This window comes from Sphaerodactylus townsendi, linkage group LG02, assembly GCF_021028975.2.
Source record: "Sphaerodactylus townsendi isolate TG3544 linkage group LG02, MPM_Stown_v2.3, whole genome shotgun sequence".
Classification (NCBI taxonomy): domain Eukaryota; kingdom Metazoa; phylum Chordata; class Lepidosauria; order Squamata; family Sphaerodactylidae; genus Sphaerodactylus; species Sphaerodactylus townsendi.
This window is the reverse complement of record NC_059426.1, coordinates 116,658,598-116,679,755: the sequence shown is the minus strand read 5'-3', so window position 1 is coordinate 116,679,755 and position 21,158 is coordinate 116,658,598. Positions and strand designations below refer to the sequence as shown.

General features: G+C 40.8%; 2 protein-coding genes across 52 annotated transcripts in view; one reads left to right on the top strand and one right to left on the bottom strand.

Moving 5' to 3' along the window:
- Positions 1-8,771, top strand: part of MYBPC3 (myosin binding protein C3) — a 61,222-nt gene extending 52,451 nt beyond the window's left edge. For both annotated transcript variants that reach the window (XM_048486329.1, XM_048486328.1), the window contains 5 exons: positions 230-389; positions 3,017-3,153; positions 5,352-5,538; positions 7,436-7,478; positions 7,909-8,771. In XM_048486329.1, the coding sequence (XP_048342286.1) occupies positions 230-389; positions 3,017-3,153; positions 5,352-5,538; positions 7,436-7,446 (495 nt within the window). In that variant the 3' untranslated portion in view covers positions 7,447-7,478; positions 7,909-8,771. The remainder of the gene's footprint in view (positions 1-229; positions 390-3,016; positions 3,154-5,351; positions 5,539-7,435; positions 7,479-7,908) is intronic.
- Positions 8,772-15,496: 6,725 nt separating this feature from the next.
- Positions 15,497-21,158, bottom strand: part of MADD (MAP kinase activating death domain) — a 97,494-nt gene continuing 91,832 nt past the window's right edge. For all 50 annotated transcript variants that reach the window (XM_048483847.1, XM_048483878.1, XM_048483889.1 and 47 more), the window contains 2 exons: positions 18,587-18,633; positions 15,497-16,955 (listed from right to left, as the gene is read on the bottom strand). In XM_048483847.1, coding sequence (XP_048339804.1) covers positions 16,848-16,955; positions 18,587-18,633 — 155 coding nt within the window. In that variant the 3' untranslated portion in view covers positions 15,497-16,847. The remainder of the gene's footprint in view (positions 16,956-18,586; positions 18,634-21,158) is intronic.

Below are 21,158 nucleotides of genomic sequence, written 5' to 3'. Positions count from 1 at the left end.
CTGTGACTAGACCAAGGGAGTGCACAAGCTAATCTGAATTCCCCAGATAAGCCTCCACAGCTCAAGCGGCAGAGCAGAGAATCAAACCTAGTTCCTCCCGATTACAGTGCACCTGCTCTTAACCACTTCACCACTGCTGCTGTTTTTGCATTCTGCATATTATTCCATAAATTCAGACTAGACATATTATTTATGACACTTTTCTGACAATAGAGTCTTTCATTTCTAGGAATGGTATACTGTGTTTGATCACTATCGACGCACAAATTGTGTTGTATCAGACTTGATCATGGGAAATGAATACTATTTTCGCATCTTCAGTGAGAATCTATGTGGACTGAGTGAAAATGCTGCAACAACCAAAAATTCTGCCTACATTAAAAAACCAGGTTAGTCCCTAAAACTATTCTTAAAAAATCAGTTGGGAAAAAATTGATGTCAAATATTCACTAAGTAGACTATGAGTGCTCAAATATTCACTTAATACAGGGTATTTGTCTTAGCAATAAAATATTTGATTTTAATTTTTGATATCATTTTAGTATATTTCAATGCTTGATGGGTAACATAAAAGGATATTTAGTATTTGACAATATTGACCGCTGATAACTTATTTATTCCTCCTATACAAACAGGAGACTAAGAAGTTTTTATTCTACTATAAATTTTCATGGACCAGACCCATACTGGGTCAGATAAACATCATAGTGTTGCAAAGTTTTTCTTTTTCACAAAAGAACAATAACTTGAGCTTTAAAAAAAGATACAACAAGGCACTGTTTTAAGGATACCCCAAGATATTGTTTATTTTGGTGAAATTGGTGTTCCTGTCTCCCTGAAACTACTGCTTCCTTCTGTGGTTTTCAAATTATCCATCTTAATGGAATGCATTCCACTTTAAGATCTGCCACAGAACTCCTGTTTGTTCAAGAGGATCCTGGGGTGTATTTGGCAAAGCACACTGAGTTAACCTCATGCCCACAGTGACATATGAAGAAACACACCCAGTCTTCCTTTGTGGATGGCGGTTTCCAGAGGAAGATTAGCAGGGGTGAGATAGAGCCATGATTATTTTGTAGACCATCTGCTTTGCCTGCAGAAACTCCCACCTTTAGTCCCTGTCAATGAAAATGAACAGGTACTAGGACCGGTGATGTGAAAAACCAGTCTATGATCACTAGAGAGCTGGTGCCAGTCAGAGAATACAATGCTGACCTGGCTTGACTGGTTTAGGCAGACTCATATGTGTCTACGCTTTTCTTCCTATTGAGAAAGCCCTGATAAAGAACACAGGATTCCCAGGAAGCTAATCTGAAATCCACTGTTTTATCAATCTTGACAAAAAATTGTTGGTTGGTGTGACAGGCCTTTTCTACCACCTGAGGGAACCCTCATGATTTTGGGGGACCAGGTTTTTTTTTTATGGAAAACCTCACCCTCAGTTATAAGACATTCCTCACATAGCAGCAAGTGTAAAGGCTTTGGGCTCACCACTGTGAGGTGCGTTTTGTGGTAAGCAAGTAGAAAACAGATCACTGAGAGAGGAGTTGTATATAAATAATACAAAATATTTTATTTATTTACAGGTTGGTTTTAAATAACAGATCAGCTGTACAGGTGTCAAAACAGTCAAGAGACTGAGGGACATAAATTTAAGCTAGTTATGGCTTCAGAGTGCAATTCAAATTTTCTTTATCGCTTGCAGCTCCAAATAGGCTTTTATTGACTAGCCACTAAGTTGGATCCTTTCACACACACAGGATTCCACCCGCACCAACTAAATAGCAAAAGGTCTGCTCATCACCAGACAGACCTAATAGCCACGTACTTTGTTCTCTTCCAGGGGGAGAGATAAACCATTCTGCCATGCTGCCAGGCAAAGCTTCCTTTCCAAGTGCCCTTTTACACAGGCAGACCGAAAACTATCACTGCACTCTCCCTGAGACAGATCTGAACTGCCTCCTGCTGTGCTTTTCTTCAGCATTTCAGACTCCTCTGAAAGATGACTGGATGCTGGAGCAGCGCTCCTACTGCCTTGCCAAAGTGGCTGTTTTTCCCTTCAGGTGGCAGGATAATCTCCTGTCCATTGCATCTGGAATGCCACAGTATTCAACAATTGACAAATACCACCATTACACATTAACTCTGTTCTTCTGGCATTTCACAGACATCATCCAATATTATTAGTACAGGATAGGAAACTCCTTAAAGGGTTATGCAAAATTCAGCAAATTGCAAATATTTGCAGTTCTTTTCGCCTTCCCCTGTCCCCAATGCTGGCCCCATTGCATTAATTAACTGTATCCCTCATAGGAATTAATGACAACCATCAACTTGGGGCTATTGCTGAGTGACAGAGCAACAGGTTGTTCAAGAAAATTCCCCAGTAACAGGCAAAGTCTAATGGGATAGGGGTGGGCTCTCCATTTGCTCCAGCCTTCCCCCTCTTGCCCATGAAATTTCATGGCCCATAGTTCCACAAAGGCATCAAACAACTGCCTCATTGGCCCTTTCCCCACTCACCATAAGCCCCGCGCTACTCTCCGCAAGTAGCGCGGGGTCCCATTGCACTCCCCACGTCAGGGGCGGCAACAGCGCAGCCGCCCCGACGCTGCCGCTCTTGCGCCCACTCAGCGCGCGGCATCCCTGGCGCTGGCGAAAACGGCGCCTTTGGCAGAGCGGGGTCGTGGGGATGCCCAGACGCGCGCTAGGGATGCCGCGCGCTCAGAGCAGCGCGCAGCGACGGCGGCAGCAAGAGAAGTGGGGAAGGGGCCATTGATATCCCATAAAGAGAAAACAAAATAATCACAGAAAAGTGGATCAGAACTGTTTTACTAGGTATGTATGCAGGAAATAAGGCCATCTTTTATCAATCTTTAAGGTGTGTTAATATTACAGTTATACTAATACTTAATATTTCAGGACAAGTAATCAAGTTGTTTTAAATTATGCTTAGCTGGACAAGATTAAGATGTGTACTTCTTTTTGGTTATTCCTATCCCCTTTTGAACTACAGGCACAGATTATAAGCGCCCTAGCTACAAGCAGCATGACTTCTCTGAAGTACCCAAATTCACCCACCCACTGCCAGATCGCTCCGTGATTGCTGGATACAATGCTACACTCAGCTGTGCAGTAAGAGGAAGCCCAAAGGTACACATGTGGTTAGAATCCTGTCTCTCCACCAAGACCTCCCCATTAACTTTGATACAATTTGTGAACTGGAGGACCCTTGGCCATCTTCAGGTTCAACTCTGGACCAATTCAGCGGACTTTCCCAGTCTGATATCGACAGAATCCTGGTAGCTGTGAAGCCTACTGCTTGCCCCTTGGACCTGTGCCTGTCCTGGCTGGTGAAAACCAGTGTGGATGCCATGCAGGCCCTCCTAAGGGACATAATTAATATGGCCCTGCCTTTAAGCAGCCAACCCTGATTGGTTGAAAGAGTAGTGGCAAGGTCCATTGCCATATCTAGGGGATGGAGGGTGGTGTCTCCCAGCTTTTGATGGAGTACAACTAAAACCACTGCCAGCCATCAGAAGCTTGGGATGTTACTTGACATTTCCTTATCTATGGAAGTTCAGTTGCAAGTGTGGCCAAACTGGCCTTTTACCATCTTTCCAAGACCAGGTCACTGGCACCCTACTTGTCCCACCCTGACCTAGCCACAGTGATCCATGCAATGGTCACCTCCAGATTAGACTACTGTAATTTACTCTGCACTGGACTGCCCTTGAGATTGACCCAGAAACTCCAACTGGTTCAAAATGCAGCTACATGAATCCTTATGGGGTTCTCGTGACGTGAGCACACCCACCCAGTGCTCAGCCAGCTGCTTTAGCTTCTGATAGAGTACCAAGTTAGGTTAAAGTTTTGGGGCTGCCTCTCCAAATACACTCCCAAGACAGCTTTTCTATGGGGTACAACCTACTTGTGATCCCCAGCTCAAATGACATCTGTCTGTCTGTCCTCAACTGCTCTGTCGAAGGCCCTACAGGGCAGGACCTGTCATAGTTCCTTTTAGACAGAGCTATCCTGCCAGGCCTGTGGTTGAGAGCAGCAACGGCATTCCAACAGAACTGACCTCCGTCTGCTTCCCTCTACTCTCCCCCCCCACCCCCACCCCCACACACATACCTTTTTTCAGAATGGATTAAGGTGCCATTAGTGGATATTATATTGGACAATAGATCTAAATTGTTAATTTTACCATTTTTCTTATTAATATGTTGTATCCCACCCTGTGTCCACTTGGAGAAGAGTGGCCTATAAATCAAATAAATAAATAAATATTACATCTAAAGACGGCTGAAAAAACATAATTTCTTCTGGTTAATTAACAGTGCAGACCTATGCAGAGTTACTCCAGCCTAAGCTCATTGAAGTCAGTAAATTTAGACTGAAGTAATGCATAGGACTGTACTATAAGCTATATAAAATGTATAATAAATTACATTTTCATTGAAACAGTGGAATGGAAATGTGTTTATAAACCCACTGGACAGAAGAAAAGTTAGATGGAAAGTAGGTGGCAAGATCTCATCGTAGAAACAGAATGGATGGTATATCTTCATGCCAAGCATCCTAGGCCCAAATATTATTTACATCAATTCCTGTCCTCCATTCCTACTGAGACTTCAGGCAGATTATGGCGTTCTAAATAATAAAGCAAAAATAATATACTGCATACAACAAACAGTGCATGACATAAAACACCGCATCCAACAAAAACTTGATGACAGAGATCGTATAGTAAATTGAATAACCTTGGTTTCAAATTAGAGTTTGGACATTATGAGATATTGCCAAGATGTGGGAAAAGTTAACATCATGCATGGTTTAGGACAGCCAACAACAACAAAAAAGACAGGAAAAAGATGGGAGGGCAGAAACAAGCAGGGGCAGCATATGATATAGCATATTGGTAGACATTTCAGTGAGAATGTCCTATGAGACTTCGGGGACACTGGGGAAAGGCTCACAGGAAAAGGAGGCTGTCTGGATAAAGACATCCCTTTCCCTTCTGCTTTGAGGATTGGATAACATATCCAAATACACCGCCTCTTCAGAGGTCACCCTGTAACTTGTTGTTTAATTAATTAGCTCTATACATACCCTGCCTTTAAAGGGTTCAGAAATTATATTTGTAAGATGTTCCTTAGAGCAAAGGCTTTTCTGAGCATTAATAAAGGTCCTAAAAATTAAAAACCTTTAACCATCAAAGGGAACATTGTCGTTTTTTAAAAACTATCTCTCCCCCGCTTTGAACTAAAGTGTCTACAAATGCCCAAGACTGACAGACAACCACCATTCATCCTTTATGTTGGTGTTTTGTGCTTTTATTTATTCAGCCAAAAATCTTCTGGTTCAAAAACAGAATGGATCTTTCTGGAGATGCCAAATACCGAATGTTCAGTAAACATGGAGTGCTGACCTTGGAAATACGAAAGCCCAGCCCCTTTGATGCAGGCCTTTACACCTGCAAAGCTGTAAATGAATGTGGAGAAGCAGAAATAGAGTGCCGACTGGATGTCAGAGGTAAGGTAGAGGATTGTGCATCTCTCATACTCTCCAAAACTAAACTAAACAAAGTGTCTCTTTAACTTAAGTGGCTCCTTTTAAAGAATAATAACCAACCAAAGAAGAATAACCAACAGGGTTGGTCTGGCAGATTTTTTTGGTATCAAATGATACCTTGTTTGCCGACAGATGCAGAATAAGGACAACTGGCACCTCAATGGAAGATAAAATGGGCCAACTTTGTTCAATTATTTATTTACATGGTTCAAAGGGAACCTGTAACCCCATTCCAAACCCATTTGCAGTGCAGGTGATTGATGGGATGCAGAAGAGTCAGGTGTCCTCTTGTTTATGCATCCCTGAATTTATGGGCAAGTTCTGAGCCTTGAGCCGTCACATACATGCAGCTCAGGCTCTTCCTTGCCAAGCCTTTGTGATGCTTAGGGGAGGTGTGCAACTTCCTAGCCCTGTGGCCTTATGGCAGGGGTAAGGAACCTTTAACACTCAAAGAGCCATTTGGACCTGTTTTCCACGTGAAAAGAAAACACTTGGAGCCGCAAATAATTTTTGACATTTAAAATAAAGATAACACTATATATATAGGGTTTTTTTTACCTTTTACTCCGCTCATTCTGAGAAGCGCATGGATGCGCCTGCCCTGCTGCCTGCAGGGCGGGCACGGATGAAGCCGGAGGCTCGGCCTCGCCGGCCGCCGGAAAAGCACCCGCCCCAACGGGGAGGGTGAGAGGGGAAGCCTGTGGCACAGCCCAGCCGACCGTGGGCAGTTGGTGCGCCCGCCCTGCTGCCTGCAGGGTGGGCAAGGATGGGGCCAGCGGCTCGGCTTGTGGAGCCACAGTGCAAGGGCAGAAGAGCCGCATACAGCTCTCGAGCCGCAGGTTCCCTACCCCTGCCTTATGGTCTGTGGGTTAAGGATAATGACGCCACTCAAGGGCTTCCTGCCCCAGGTCCAGGAAGGCCCCAAGGCCAAGTCTGAGAATTAACATTTTACCATCCAATTGATGGCCAAGGGTTCTCACCCAAGTTGTACTACATACCATTCAAGCACTGCTACAGCCACAAGGGGAGATCAGCTTGCTGCTTGGTTAATTCCTTACCCACCTGCATCCAATGTAGGCCATGGCACAGATTCTCCTGAAAGCATCATGGGCCACATCCATGAAAAACCTGCTATTGCAAATTACAAAGGCCTATACCTGGCTCCCCACTCCAGGCAACCCCAACAGGTATTTCATGTCTCTACCACTGACAAAGTCAGTGACGGCACATGCCAGCCAAATCAGCAAGGCAGCCACACTAGGCCCAAATCCAACATGTCAGCACCATCCATGCCATGCCTCTGGCAAGTGCATCTGCCATGATCTCTGCTTTATGCATTCCTGATCTTATGGGTGAGGCCACCGTGATTCAAGCCCTGAGCCATCATGTCGGTATGGTGAGATGCAATGTGAGGAGCTGCTATCTTTTCATGTCTGTGAATAAAAATGTGTGGCATGCATGTGTCAGTAGACCATTAAACTGCAATGTTAGCTCCCTGGCTGTTTTTAAGTCTGCCCCAGTGACTTGCTCCAGGAATCTGTTTACCAACTTTATTTAGAAGAAAAATCAGTGAGTTTCCCAAGGTTTGAAAAATATTTTCTTGCAGCCCTTTTTAATTGATTAATTTTGTTACTTCAATGTGTTCACTTTCTACGTGCATAGAACTGTAGTACTTGTAGACATATTCCCTTGAAAATCTGTACCATTCATATACAAATGGAGACCACACGTACTGGGAAGATCACACATAGTGCATGTTCCTGTTTTGCCCAGCTGGAGCACAAGGGGTTTGTGCTAACTTACTATACAAATGCATTCTTTTTGGTATTTTTTAAAAAATATCTTTTGTTTATTACAGTTCCACAATAGAATTCTGATCTAATAGTAGCCAGCAAGCCTAGGTAAGTATCAAATTATTCCCTAGAAATAAGAGACAGGCAGACAAGTCATTGAGAGGGCAAGGATGCAGATGGATATCACAAGGACAGCTTAGACATTGTGGGGAGGAATACTTCTTTAATAATACCCATGGGGCTTTAGCTGTTTACAAAAAATCTGCTAACTGGCTTCTAAAGGCAGGGGAAACATCAGCTTTATGGTTCATAAGTAAGCATAGTCCTCCTCCTTGTGAAAGCAGCTGTAAAGGTTTGGGTATGCCTTTCAGTAAAGGGGAAGCAGTTCAGCCCCTTATCCCTGTGAATTACTCTAGGCTGGTCCACTGGCATTAGTTAAGATAAAATGTAAGCTTAAAGATTAAATATTTGTTATTTGCAACGACTGAAAAATCTGGCATATTCACTTGACACATTCAATCCTCTGTTTGTCTTTCAGATGATTTTCTGATTGTAGCAGAAATGTGAAAGTGTCCAAAGGATAACCTTAGTTGATTTAATTACCTGCTTGTCTTTAACAGCATTTAAAAATAAGTGTGCACAAAGAAGAAAATATGAAGGTCAAGATAAGATTAATGAAACCTTGCAAATCAAAATTATTTTCTCTGATCAAAAAACTGTTGACCGCCTGCTCAAAAAAAGCAACTTGTGCGCTCGGGTCTCTCATTTGCACAGGCATCTTCGTTATTCCCAGCAGATGGACCCTATCTGCACACTGGTTTGTGCGCACACACTCCAACATTCACCAAGATACAACGGCAAGCCTATGAGGAATCACTGAAGTGATGGGTTCCTTCTTGAGACTCATTTGTACAGCATTAAAATATCAGAATTAGTAGAAGCAGGTCAATTTTAACATGATTTAACAGATGAAAGGCTTGATCTACTGGGAGTAAGAAAGCAATCTGAGAGTTTCTGGTTTTCTTGGTCACATAAGACTGATCTTATTAATTTCCTAGGTACTGTATTCTGGTTTTGTTACACTTTTTTTTTACAAACATTGATTAAAAGATTCTATAGAAGTGAGAAATTTTGAGCAACCTATGTTTTTCTAACATGTGCACATAGAAAGGAACAGAGGTCTTTCACATTCAGAAAAAAAGACTATTCAATTTCCCAAATCCAGTTGTATCATTAACCAGTGTTCCTGAAGTAGCTAAGTATCACAGCTTGATTATGGTGAAATAAAATACATAGCAATATTTACTAGCAATCACTGGTTTGATAATCCACTTAGTTTCAGCATATACAAATCTTTGGAAATGTTGAGTTTTTGAGACAGCATAATAAATATATAGTAAAAAATTGCATGTTTCTGTGTTTTCTTCACTGTTGAAGACTTTTTGGATCCTGCTGGCCTGTCCTACTAGCACCAGCACATTCTTATGGCTCTTGCAACTGCAGAATGTAGCTGGTACCAGCAGAACAGAATGACAGAGTCCAGTCCTAGGCCGTTTCCGCATGGCCACGCTGGGGGTTGGGTCGGTGAACATGACGCCGACCCAACCCCCCCCCCGGGACCGTTCGCACGAACTGTCCCAGTTGCGGTGGGGAAGACAGCGCAGCCTCCGCACAGGCTGCGCCGTTCCCCAAACGCCTTACTGTGTCCTCTGGCCTCCGGCGTGTCGCACAGGCCCGGGGACACACCCCCCCCTACCCTGCGCAACAGCTCGGAAGTCGCAGGGCAGGAGGGGCATGTCTCCTGGCCTGTGCGACCCGCTGGAGGCCGGAGGACACGGTAAGGCGTTTGGGAAAGTGGGGGGGAATGGCGCCTTCCAGCCGCTGCCGTTCGCACGGCAGAGGTTGGAAGCCGCTGTTTCCCAAAAACCTCGCTCGGGGAGCGAGGTTGGGAAACAGCGGCTTCGCGCTGCTGGGGGGGAGTGAGGGCGGCGCGGCTGCAATGCAGCTGCGCCCCCCATGCGAACAGCTCCCTAGGGACGGCGTTTTTGCCGTCCCTAGGGCGCTGTTATTGGCCCATGCGGAAAGGGCCCTAGAATCAAAAGTGACTACCATTAAATGAGGAGAGTTGTGGACAAGATAGGTAGGTAAAGGGTAGCATCATTAGTGAAAAGGTCATAACATCTAACACACATTATATCACATACAATTGGACACTGATCACATTTACATCATACAGCATTTATAGTTTCTGATCTACCTGCCTGAAATTATTGATGGCACTTTTATATATTGATATCTAGGTCTCCATGAAGATGCCTTTTTAAAGATTTACAGGAAAGTGATCTTTATTCTAAAAGGCAACTTGCTTCCAAACAAAAAGCAAGTAGCACTACTCAGTATTTTTACTTCTTCCTCAAATGTGAGGAATGAAATTCAAAAGCATATTACAGACTGAATTGTTCCACATTCTATGAACAATGTTGTACAGTCCATCTAACAAGTTCTGGCATCTGCAGAGCGGAAGTATGTAAAATGACACAAACAGTTCTTACTGAGCTAAGCAGGTAAAGCTGCAGGTGAGCGACAGTCTAAAGTTCAAGTAGAAAGTAATGTTCAGCTTCAAAATTGAATTGGAGAACCCACCTCCAGCCACACAATGGAGGGTACACAAGCATGCGGCATACTCTTCAAAGGAACCTGTGACAACCCTGCCTTGGTATTGTGTCTCTTGCACTAGTGAAGTGTTGACATGTTGGAAACCACTTTCTCTTGGCAGAGCTCAAAGCTTTTCCTGGGACTCAGCACTTAACATGCCATTGTGGAGTAGTCATGGCACTGCACAGTAAGGCAACCATTTTTGCCTTAGCTCATAATGATTATCCTATTGCTACATGCATCACATTCCCAATCTAAAAAAACTAAAAATGTTCAGTCAGTATCAGTAGATATAAAAATCAAACAAACACAATAGCTTGTCAATTGCAGAAGTGCTCTGTCTTTGACAGAACCATCTGGATAATATAAAAATACAAGTTATAGTAATTGTTCTCCCCAAATTGCTGTATAGGACTCCAGTTCAAATTAAAAAGCACAAGTGGGAACACACAAGGATGGGTAGCGCGGGGGAAATCCCATTCTGTCCCAGTGATCTGACTCTTCCTAGTTTCATTCCCTTTCTGAAGCCTGAATTCTGGTTTTGCTCTTAATGTTTTTGAATGGGGTTCTTCTTGCAGTTGTCACTAGTACCACTCTGCATTAAAAAATTACAAATGTAATAAAATTGCTATTTTGTGCACTGTCCTGAGCCTAACATGCCAATCATAACAACACAAATAGGGAGGATGTTAAATATGCCCTAACCCATGGCTACTGCTCTACTCAAATTCAGAGTTTTTGACAACCACTTTCTCTCACCTAGACTAAAACATGGAAGCACAAAAAAGTGCCCCAGCAGCAGCAAAAGGTATAGGAGTAGGAAGGGATAGAGTAACATGTTCCATCCGCACACTGCTTTGGTGGGAGATGCCCCAGGCTCTGCCTACTGCTGAATGGCAGGGAGGAAGAGTCCAGAAAAACTAGGATGAGGTCACTTCCAGAAAATACCCAGAAATTATGTCACTGGGCAGGTATGAGAACACTAGGGTATCAGCAAGCGAACAAACAAGAACCTGCACAGGGGATAATAAAAATTCAGGATTATGGTATTGGTGCCCCCTCAACCCCAAAGTTCAAATCTAAATATTACTGAATTTTTCAAAATACACACTCCTAAGGACGTGTCATATTATTCATTGTTATTTGGAAGGAAGGTTCACAGGCTTTAAAGCTACAATTCAGGACTCTGAAAATGCCCTAGCTCGTCTGTTCTCAAACTAATGCAATCTTTATGTGCTGAATGAGTAAAATAATCCTTTTTATTGCAATAAATTTAAATCCGGATACAAAACTCCCCAATCATATATATCTCTGGGTCAATTTGGGCCAGCTCTCTCTCATAACAACCTACATGTTTTGATTATAACAAAGAGATGAAAGAACCACACAAGTTACTCTGAGACCCTTGAAGGAAGCATGAGATCAAAATAATGAATAGAACATTAAGAGTTCTTTAAGGTTACTGAGGGTGGGGTGGGGGTGTTCTAACCATAGACATGACTTAAGTCTGACTCATCTTTGTCAACAGATTGTTCCCATCTTGAAATAGAAGATGGCAGTACTAGACTGTTTTTAAAAACATTACACCGCTACCAAGTTGATACTGGTATGGAGACCAACACAAGGGGTGGAGAACATGCCACTGCCATACTCAAATGCTGAAGATCTTGTTTTACCATGTACAGACTATTTATTTTTATGTACATCACTTAGAAGAGTTGTTTTTATACCCTGCTTTTATCTTCCTTTAAAGTGTTTCACAGCCGCTTACAATCACTTTCCCTTCCCCTCCCCACAACAGACACCTTGTAAGGTAAGTGGGACTGAAAGAGGTCTTAGAGAACTGTGACTAGCTCAAGGTCAACCAGCAGGCTGCATGTGAAGGAAAGGGGAGACAAACCTGGCTCACCAGATTAGAGTCTAGATAAGAGCCACTCTTAGCCACGACTTTCTGAGACTCAAGGTGGATTACAGAATTTAACCAACATGAAGCTAAGCATGGAGCAGTGAGAGCTGAATTCTTTTTCCAGAAAATCATGGAAGTCAAGGGTTGGAAAGAGAAAAAGCCCCCTCCCCAAAAAAGACAGAAGGAAGAAACATGTACACCTAACAGACAGCTATACTAGTGCTTACCTGGACTGAAAGCTCAGTCCAAGGCATGGGGCTATGCAATACTGACATCTCTTTAGGGGAAAATGGAGGAAGAAGGTGGTTGGAATGAGTTCTGTTCTGCTTTGCCCCAAAGGATTACTGGAAGAACTAAACACCATCACACAACCCTAACTTAGGCTTTCAGGGGGCTGCAATGTGCAATGCTGACAGTGGAATATGCTACCTCAGAGGGACGTCTCCTTCTTTGGAGATTTTTAAACAGAGACTGGATGGCCATCTGTCAGGACTGCTTTGATTGTGTTTTCCTGAATGGCAGGGGGTTGAACTCAATGCCCCTGTGGTCTCTCCCAACTTTATGAATCTAGATGTCCGGGTACAACACTCAAACATGTCAAGCAATTTCATACTACTCCAAAAAAAGCTCAAGTAGAGTATCAATTCTCTTTGAATGACATACAAGTAATTATCTCTTCCTCATTTTGAACTTATACTGGCTTCATATTTCACACTGGCTTTTGTATTTTGCAAAAGGAAACATTCTAAATGAGTAATTAGTCCCACAGCCTCGGTTTCATGTGAAACTATGGGCTTTATGCATACAGGGCTTACTTTGCAGCTATGTGCTTCACAGTGGGCTTTTCCCCACCGTTTTTTGTTTGAATGGGATTCTCCCACTGCGACACCACCAATGACAACAGCACACACTTGGCAAAAATCATGATTATTTAAGGCATGTGTGGGGAAAAAATTAAACTGACTGCATAACTGACTCCACAATGCAGAGGGAGGGCAGGCAGGTAGAAAAACTGTGCCCAAACTGATACACAATCAGGAGTAAGTCGAGCACGCAGAAAGGCCCCCAGATTGTAAACCCAATCCTATCTGAATTTAGTAAATCTGCTTCTGAGTAAATATGTAGGTTCAAATAGGAAAAGTAAGACAAACTTTGTAATCTTACTACTGAATAGGCAAAAGTGTATGTATGAGAATAAGCCTGTTTAACACCATGATGATAGAACTATGCTGTGTCTTAAATTTTTTCTCTGACATCAATGGCGTAATGGTTAAGAGTAGGTGCATTCTAATCTAGAGGAACCAGGTTTGATTCCCCGCTCTGCTGCTTGAGCTGTGGAGGCTTATCTGGGGAATTCAGATTAGCCTGTGCACTCCCACACATGCCAGCTGGGTGACCTTGGGCTAGTCACAGCTTCTCAGAGCTCTCTCAGCCCCACCCACCTCACAGGGTGTTTGTTGTGAGGGGGGAAGGGAAAGGAGATTGTAAGCCCCTTTGAGTCTCCTACAGGAGAGAAAGGGGGGATATAAATCCAAACTCCTCTTCATCATCTAATATTTAGCATAATTTAAAACTCACAGACCTTATTCTGAATTCAAGCTGTTCCTAATCAAAAGGTATGAGCTCATTTGTTATGTGATTTTTGTTAGGCAACATCAACATGGTTACAACACTGTCTTCAGGATTTTAAGAATCTGAATAATTTTGGAAATAGCCTAACCAACCTCTTACAAAGAATAGGCATCTATTTTAGGTCAACAAAGTTAATGAGTAACAGGTACTTACTTCTGCCAACTATACAGAGTTTGTCATAAGCACCATATCCTAAAATGGCATGAACTGGTAAAAGGCGGAGAGCTATCTGTGTGAAGAGAATGTCAATCAATGTTTGGAGATAAGGAGAGAGGATGCCAGTACCCAGAGTTTTAAAATAACTGGATCATTTAAGATAACCAAGCAGCAAACATCCAACAAAACCTTAGCTAAAAATACCATACTGCAGAGGATGGAAAAGAGATCTGATAGAGACGACTAGTGTCCAGAAAGAAAACTAACCCATTTTTAATAAAAGATGGATGACTTGGAAACCCAAAGAAGAAGTGGTTAAAAGTAGCTTTCCTTGCATAGTTATAAAATGTCTGAGATTAAAATAAATTGTTAGAATACATCCAGAACATTTGAGAATACAGTTTACCACATCTACCTTGTTTAAAAAGTCATAAGTTGAGGCAGTTTGCCTTACAAAAATCGAATGGAAAGGAAAATATAATTACAGAATTTCCAAGGCAAGATACAGTTCAGTATTAATGTAATCTGGCTTTCTATCAGAAGCAGCAATATCACAGAAGTTATGTACCCCAAAGTTCCAAAATCTAAAGCAATTGTTTCAAGCAATCTAAGGAGGCAGTTCTCTGACCTGGCTGACTTAAGCTAGCCTGTTCTCATCTGATCTCAGAAACTAAACAGGGTTGGACTTGGTTAGTGCTTCAATGGGAGACTACTAAGGAATCTTCAAATTGACAAAATTAACATCTGTCAGATTCAAAAGGCAGCCCTGCATGGATCCGCATGAATATTATGCCGATACATTACAACTTCCTAGGCCACTGGGTGAGGATCGAATTGTAATGAAAAGCCAACAACCAGTTAAAAGAACTGGAAACCGTAACATTAATAATGATAATAATAGTCACCTAGGCGTTTAATTAAGAGGTAGATCTTTTAAAACTGCTTTAATCTGGAAACCTATTTTTACATTGTCAGTGGTCTATGTTTATGGTTTATATTTTTATGCTGGGCTGGGGTTTTAATGTTGGAATTTAATATTTGTTAATGTCTTGTTATTATTTTTTAATTTTGGCAGCTTCTTGGAAACGCAGTATATTTTTTCTAAATAAATAAAGTGTAAGTGAATCATTTTTCTTACTTATCCTTGGCACAATATATCACGTCAAATGGAAACAATTTTACTGGGAGCTGTAATGGTCATGATCTGGCACTCACTGGACTAATAACATGGATCTTGTTAATTTCTATAAGGCTTTCAAAAATGTGAGAGGACCCAGTTCCATAAAAACTAATGTACAGATGAAGACAATAAACCTGAATGTGCTATATGTGATCTCTTCTGAATACAGATTCAGGTCTTTCTATGTAATCTTTCTATGTGCATGCACACTTCTTCAGATACTTACAGGTGCCACCCTTTTCCTTCTTCTGGGTATGTTTCAATTGGGCCATTTTACACATATGACTGAATTATTGTCTGTGATGTACTTCTATGTTTTCAGCCACCTGCTCTCCTAATAGTAAATAATTAATCTGGAATTTTTTGTGCATGTCTAAAATAAGCAGAATTAAAATATTCTAATGTTTTGTCTCTCCTTTTTGTATCTGTGTTATTAACACAACAGTCAGCATGCAATAAACCTGTTTCATATTAACAGTTGAATTGTTTTATAAATTAATTTTATGTATGGCTTCAAATGATTTTAGCATTACTTCAAATTTAAATCCCCCATAAATCAAGTAACACTATCAGAGTTAAAACCACAAGACTCAATGATAGTTTAATGGTAGTTTATTTTCACATTCAGGCAACTGTACACTTTTCTATAAATAGATGTAGTACTGAAATATTTACATCTCCCCACTCATGCTTCGTATAGTCCATTTACCAGCCACACAGACCAAGCTGCATGGAAAAAAGCCCAGTAATTTCTGAAGATGGCTGCCAAGCATCTATTTCAACTCATTTTGTACCCCAATATCTGTTAAATGTTCTACAGTTTATTACATACCATAGATCCTTTCCATTCATGTACCTTGATGCTTTTTTTGAACATAAGAGTCCAGGACAGTCCATGAAAAATAAAATGAACATTCAATTTTCAGCCAACTAGAAAATAAAGGGTCAAGTGGGTATTTTACCTGGAAGGGAGGTTTCATTGCACAGTAGCACGGTTTTTGCAAAACTCTTTGATATACATGTACAGTTTGACAGAAGCTGTGGCTAAAAGGAGACCTGGAACAAGGACATAAGCACTATTAACTCAAACTTCTGCATTCTTGCGACAGTTTTCATAACCTGATGTGTTTCGGACACTGTACAACAGAGTTCACTCCAGACAACTTGATCTTACGGAAGTAAGCCAATATGATTTAACCAATAGCACAATATAGGTTTTTAACAGTTTTTTTTCCTGGTCTTTTCCCACAATGCTATTTGCTTACCATGAAGAATTTTAGCTACCACTATGAGCATGTGCTAATGAACAACTGGAATGTTAGCAAAATATTAGTCTCCCATTTAAAAGAATATGTACAGTACGTGCATAACAGTTTTTTAAACGATCACCTAATACTTCCTGCTCCACAATTCCTAGCCATTCTTCTGAAAATGAAAATAGGTTTATGAATTTGCTTTGCTGCTCAGAGAACAGCTGAGGGGGCTGAAGGACAGAAAGGGCCACATAGTGAGATTTCCATGTCAGAAGGTTAGGTATGAAAGAAGAAAATAATGAGGACTTCAAAATAACAGCAGCAAGAGATAAACTCCGGAAAGGCTCGGAGCCATTTCCATTGCACATATAACTAAAAACCAGAAAGTCAAAAGAAATATGGAATAATGGTACCCATGACAATTAAAAAGTAGAACAGATGAGCTAATTGAAAAAGCAAATTCTAAAGGACTGTCAGAAGCAGATCATATTCTGTTCTAGAAGGGATGTTGACCACTCCAAAATGCTATGGAAAGGCAGTTTAAGAATGGGATTGAACAGTTAAATTTGATTCTTCTACAGAAACTTGTGGAGTAACAAATAAAGCAAGTTTTCATTACAGGTGATTATATGAGCTCCAGTATCATGAACAGGAAGGGAAGCATTATACACCACTGTATTTCCCAGTGATCAGGATCAGCTGGACACCGGACGAGGTGGTTTACTTTTGTTTTCTGCCTCTTTCCCACGAACTGCAGCCACATAAGAGAAGAGACACAATACGGAGTAGCAGATCTCATGAGCCTAGAAGGTATCAGAAAAGGAAATAATGAGACTTGAGACATCTAAATTTTAGATTGGGCATATTTAGATGAACTGCTGATCTTTCATCAGATATCTTTTACTTCTCAAGGAAACACAAAATGCTCTGGTAGATGTGATATACTGTCTTGGTATGGGTTACCCATCAATCTCTAGAAGCTGTAAAGATAAGGAACACATACAGCTTCAGATTTGAATGAAATAAGTAAAGACACACGTAACATTTTTGTACCAGTAGTGCCAATCTGGAGATTCTCTTTCTTCTTCAGGGTCAGGATCTACAAATAGCAGTTCTGCACACTGGCAATAAAAAACAGACATGGATGGGACTAACTGGCCAGCTTCTGTGATATCTGTCAGCCACCATATTACTACTCCCTAGAGCATTTCTGCAACTATTTTTGCAATTAACAATGGATATATATCTAAAAGAATAAGCATACAGGTGTTATTTGGGGGGAAACTCCAGAAAACAGGCATCTTGCCTAAAGAATAATAGAAGGGACAAGACAAACAGCACATCTGACATTTCAGCTCCAAATCTGGGAGTACATACTGTAACTAAAGCCCCTGTTGAGAATCTCATTTATATTACATATGTCTCCAACCAAAGTAGATGATTTCAATTAACAACATGTAGGCAGTAGTAACATAAACGGCCTAACTCTTCTTGTATGCCTATATGGTCTCCAAAAGTCCTAAAACAAGAAATTTTACTATATGATTTTGTATCTGATCATTAATACTATTGCGGGGGGGGGGGGGGCGTGTTTAGATTTCAGCTACAGATCCATTATATACCTTAAAGATTAAAGGTAGCAGATCTCTTTGTTATGCCTGGTAGCAAGCCAAACACTAACCCAAACATTAATACTAACATCAATATTTGTCACTCCCACAAATTTCTTTTTGCATGCTGCTTGTTCAAATATTTTTTAAATAAACATGCTTAAAATTGTATTAAAGTTATAAATTATGCCTGAGGATCCAGATGGTTGCATGAATCGATATCTAGAACTATTAATTCTATCACAATGCAGGCATTTCAGATTTTTAAAATAAAACTTGACAGATGGAGCTAAACATTTCCACTTGTAATAGTTTACAGCCTAAATCCTTTCAACTTTTGAAAAATGGGACAAAAATAAAATTTTATAGTAGGAATAATCAGTTCATATTTTAAGCCATCATGACTGTTGGTTCCTTTTCCTGCACTAGTCCATTTTGGAGACCAATACAATATAAAAAGACCACTTTTGTGGGGTAGCCAGGTTAGTCTGTTACAGACAAAAAGAAGGGGGGAAGAGAAAGAAAGAGACTGTCTTATGGCACCTTAAAGCATGAGGTCTTTGTGAGTTTTACCTCATGAAAAGTTATACTTCTATTCAGTTGTATACACTCTTTTCACTTTTCTATTCACTTCCTATTGAAACTAATCATAAGCATACCTATACAAAACCTTACTATGGAATAAAAGCATAAATGATAAGGTATCTTGGGAAATTAGCAAAATGTAAGATGAACAGCAATCCAGATGCTCAGGCGTCACAAGGTGAGAACCATGGGAACTACAAACCTTTGAAAATAACCAGAAGTAGCTGCAGATGACTCACCATTGGCGTCTTGTACTTGTGGCTCACCACTTCTTTAGTTTCAGGAACTAAAACCGGACGGGCAAGAGACAAAACAAAGAGTTCAAAAAACGAGAGGAAAAAATGAAGAGAATAGTACAATGTTCCCAAAGGTGAGGGAAAGGGAGATGTACAAACAGCCGCAGAAAGAAGGCATTTTACTATTCCAGTTTTCTTTCTGTCAATAGACTGCATGACAGTTCACTAAAGCAAATAATAAATAAAAAATAATTCAAAGCAGAATTTAGGATTTAGGGCAAGGTAATTTAAGCTCTCATACGGACTCATCTGCTACTTTGCTACTTATGCTGGTTTTATAGAAAATGTCAAAATAAAATGTTTAGCAAGTCCTGGCTCTGCAGTACCAACATTATCATTCAATTAATTGCCAATCTGACATTTCTCTCACATTCTCAATTTCTGATCTTCTACACAGCAGCAATAATAAAACTTCTGCTTCCCTCAGCACAAGAAAGAGGGTTACAACCAAAGAATTGCTTTCCAGTTTCTCAGATTTAAAGCTTACATTTCAATAACTTTCTGTTTTTATATAGATGAGAACAATCAAAAACCAAAAAATATCGGAGAACAAGCAAAGCTCAATTTGGAATCTTTTCACTGAAAAGTAACCGAGACCACCTCAGAATTTCTAACCACACGAAAATGTAAGGAAAAGCTTCCAAAATGAAGTCATATATTGGTTGCATAGGAATACAACTGGGAGAAAGATAAATACCTTCTGAACCACAATACTTTCTTTTTTTTGGGGGGGGGGGGGGAAATCTATGAACAAGTGAAGTTAGTGCAAATGCTTATGGGAAAGTGCCACAAATGTCTGGCAAATCCTTTCATACATGACAAAATAAAGTATAAATGGGGAAAATACTGTACAATAAAGATTAAACAATATATACTATTATACTTAATATAAGTTTGACCCAGATTACTGCAATGACAACATCTCTGGATAAATCCAAGGAAAAGTCCCTTTATTTTAATACATGTACATGTCTGTGAGACACTGACTCATGATCCCAGTGATCCAAGTTGGAGAAAAAACAAGGTATAACTCTAAGCTACTTTACTAACTGGAATCAAATGGTCTGATAGCGATCCCATTTCACCATCGAACAATTCAAAATGAAGCAGAGACACACCAGACTGGAGCAACTATAATACAAGTCCATTAAAAACAAGATTAGTCACAAAAGGGACTGGGATCATGAGGCAGGAAAGCAGAGAAGTGGCAAAGACCCTAGTCCTCAAATACAAACTTAGGAAAGAGGTCATCACGCTCCCTGAAGTCACCTTCTGCCCAGCTCAAGGACTCTGATTAAAGCTTCTTTAGCATGGAAGATAATGTTTGGGAAGTGGGGAGAAAAGAACTGTAGGATTTTAAATAGATAAAAAATTCCAAATGGTTATTGCTGTAAAGTATTCTTTAAAGGATAGGAAAAAGGGATCACTCTCATCTAGGAATATTATTTCTGACATTGCCAAACTAGAAGCAAATTAAAAAAATGTGCCATCCTGCAGCCTCGTGTCCTGTGAAGGAGAATACAAAGGACTAGAAAGAATGGGGATCAGGGGAAACACTTTACCTGCTGGAGAATGAAGGTTTTCATAGCAGCGACAGTGAAGGGGCCACAAAAAGTAAAGCACAAGTACATAGCAGTAACTCAAATTCCAGAGCCAAAAGCCTAATATTCCTGCTGTCCTTACATGTTTCCTCAGATGTGGCACAGCCTATCCCTGGGTTCTAGGATCCCATCTCTAACTTCCAGTGTGCTGCATTAGCTCTGTGCCAGGTGTGTTACATTAGTTCTGTGCCAGGAATGTTTATAACAAACAAAACAACCACCAAACTTACAGTATAACTTTGAAAGATGAAGTTTAATCAATGTGCTTTATGTATAACCTCATTGTGTAGGTTAATCATATACTTGAAACTAAAATTCTTCCTATATGAAAGGAATCAGAGAACAAGGTTCTGTAAAGATGACTCTCTTATACACACATACTGTAACTAATACTGAACACTGCTTCAGAGTACAAATTTAAAAATCCACAAAATGAAGCCTGGGACAACCTAGGGGAAGAGAGATAAATATAAAATTAGCACCAAATTAACTCCTTGGTATACTGGTTGTTGTGGGTTTTGAGAGCTATGTGGCCATGGTCACAGCCCGGAAAACCCACAACAACCAGTAGAATCCGGCCGTGAAAGCCTTCGACAATTCCTTGGTATACGTTGGAACGAAGGAGGAAAAAGCAGGAACTAAGACAGCTAGAGTAAGTTTGGTAGAGAACTCGTGACAAGGTGATGAAAACATATTTTAGGACATTTATGAAAGCCTGTCAGATGGCAGTGAAGACCACAAAAAAGAAATATTTCAAGATCAGCAACGCATCCACTAGCTCTTGCCTGCCTCTTTCTTTCAGTCCCCTGTTCTTAGGCTGAGGTCTTGAACAATAAAACCATACAATGTAAATATAACCCATATGTAAAAACACCTCCCTTTGACTTCTCTGCAGCCTCCAGAAAAAGAGCCAC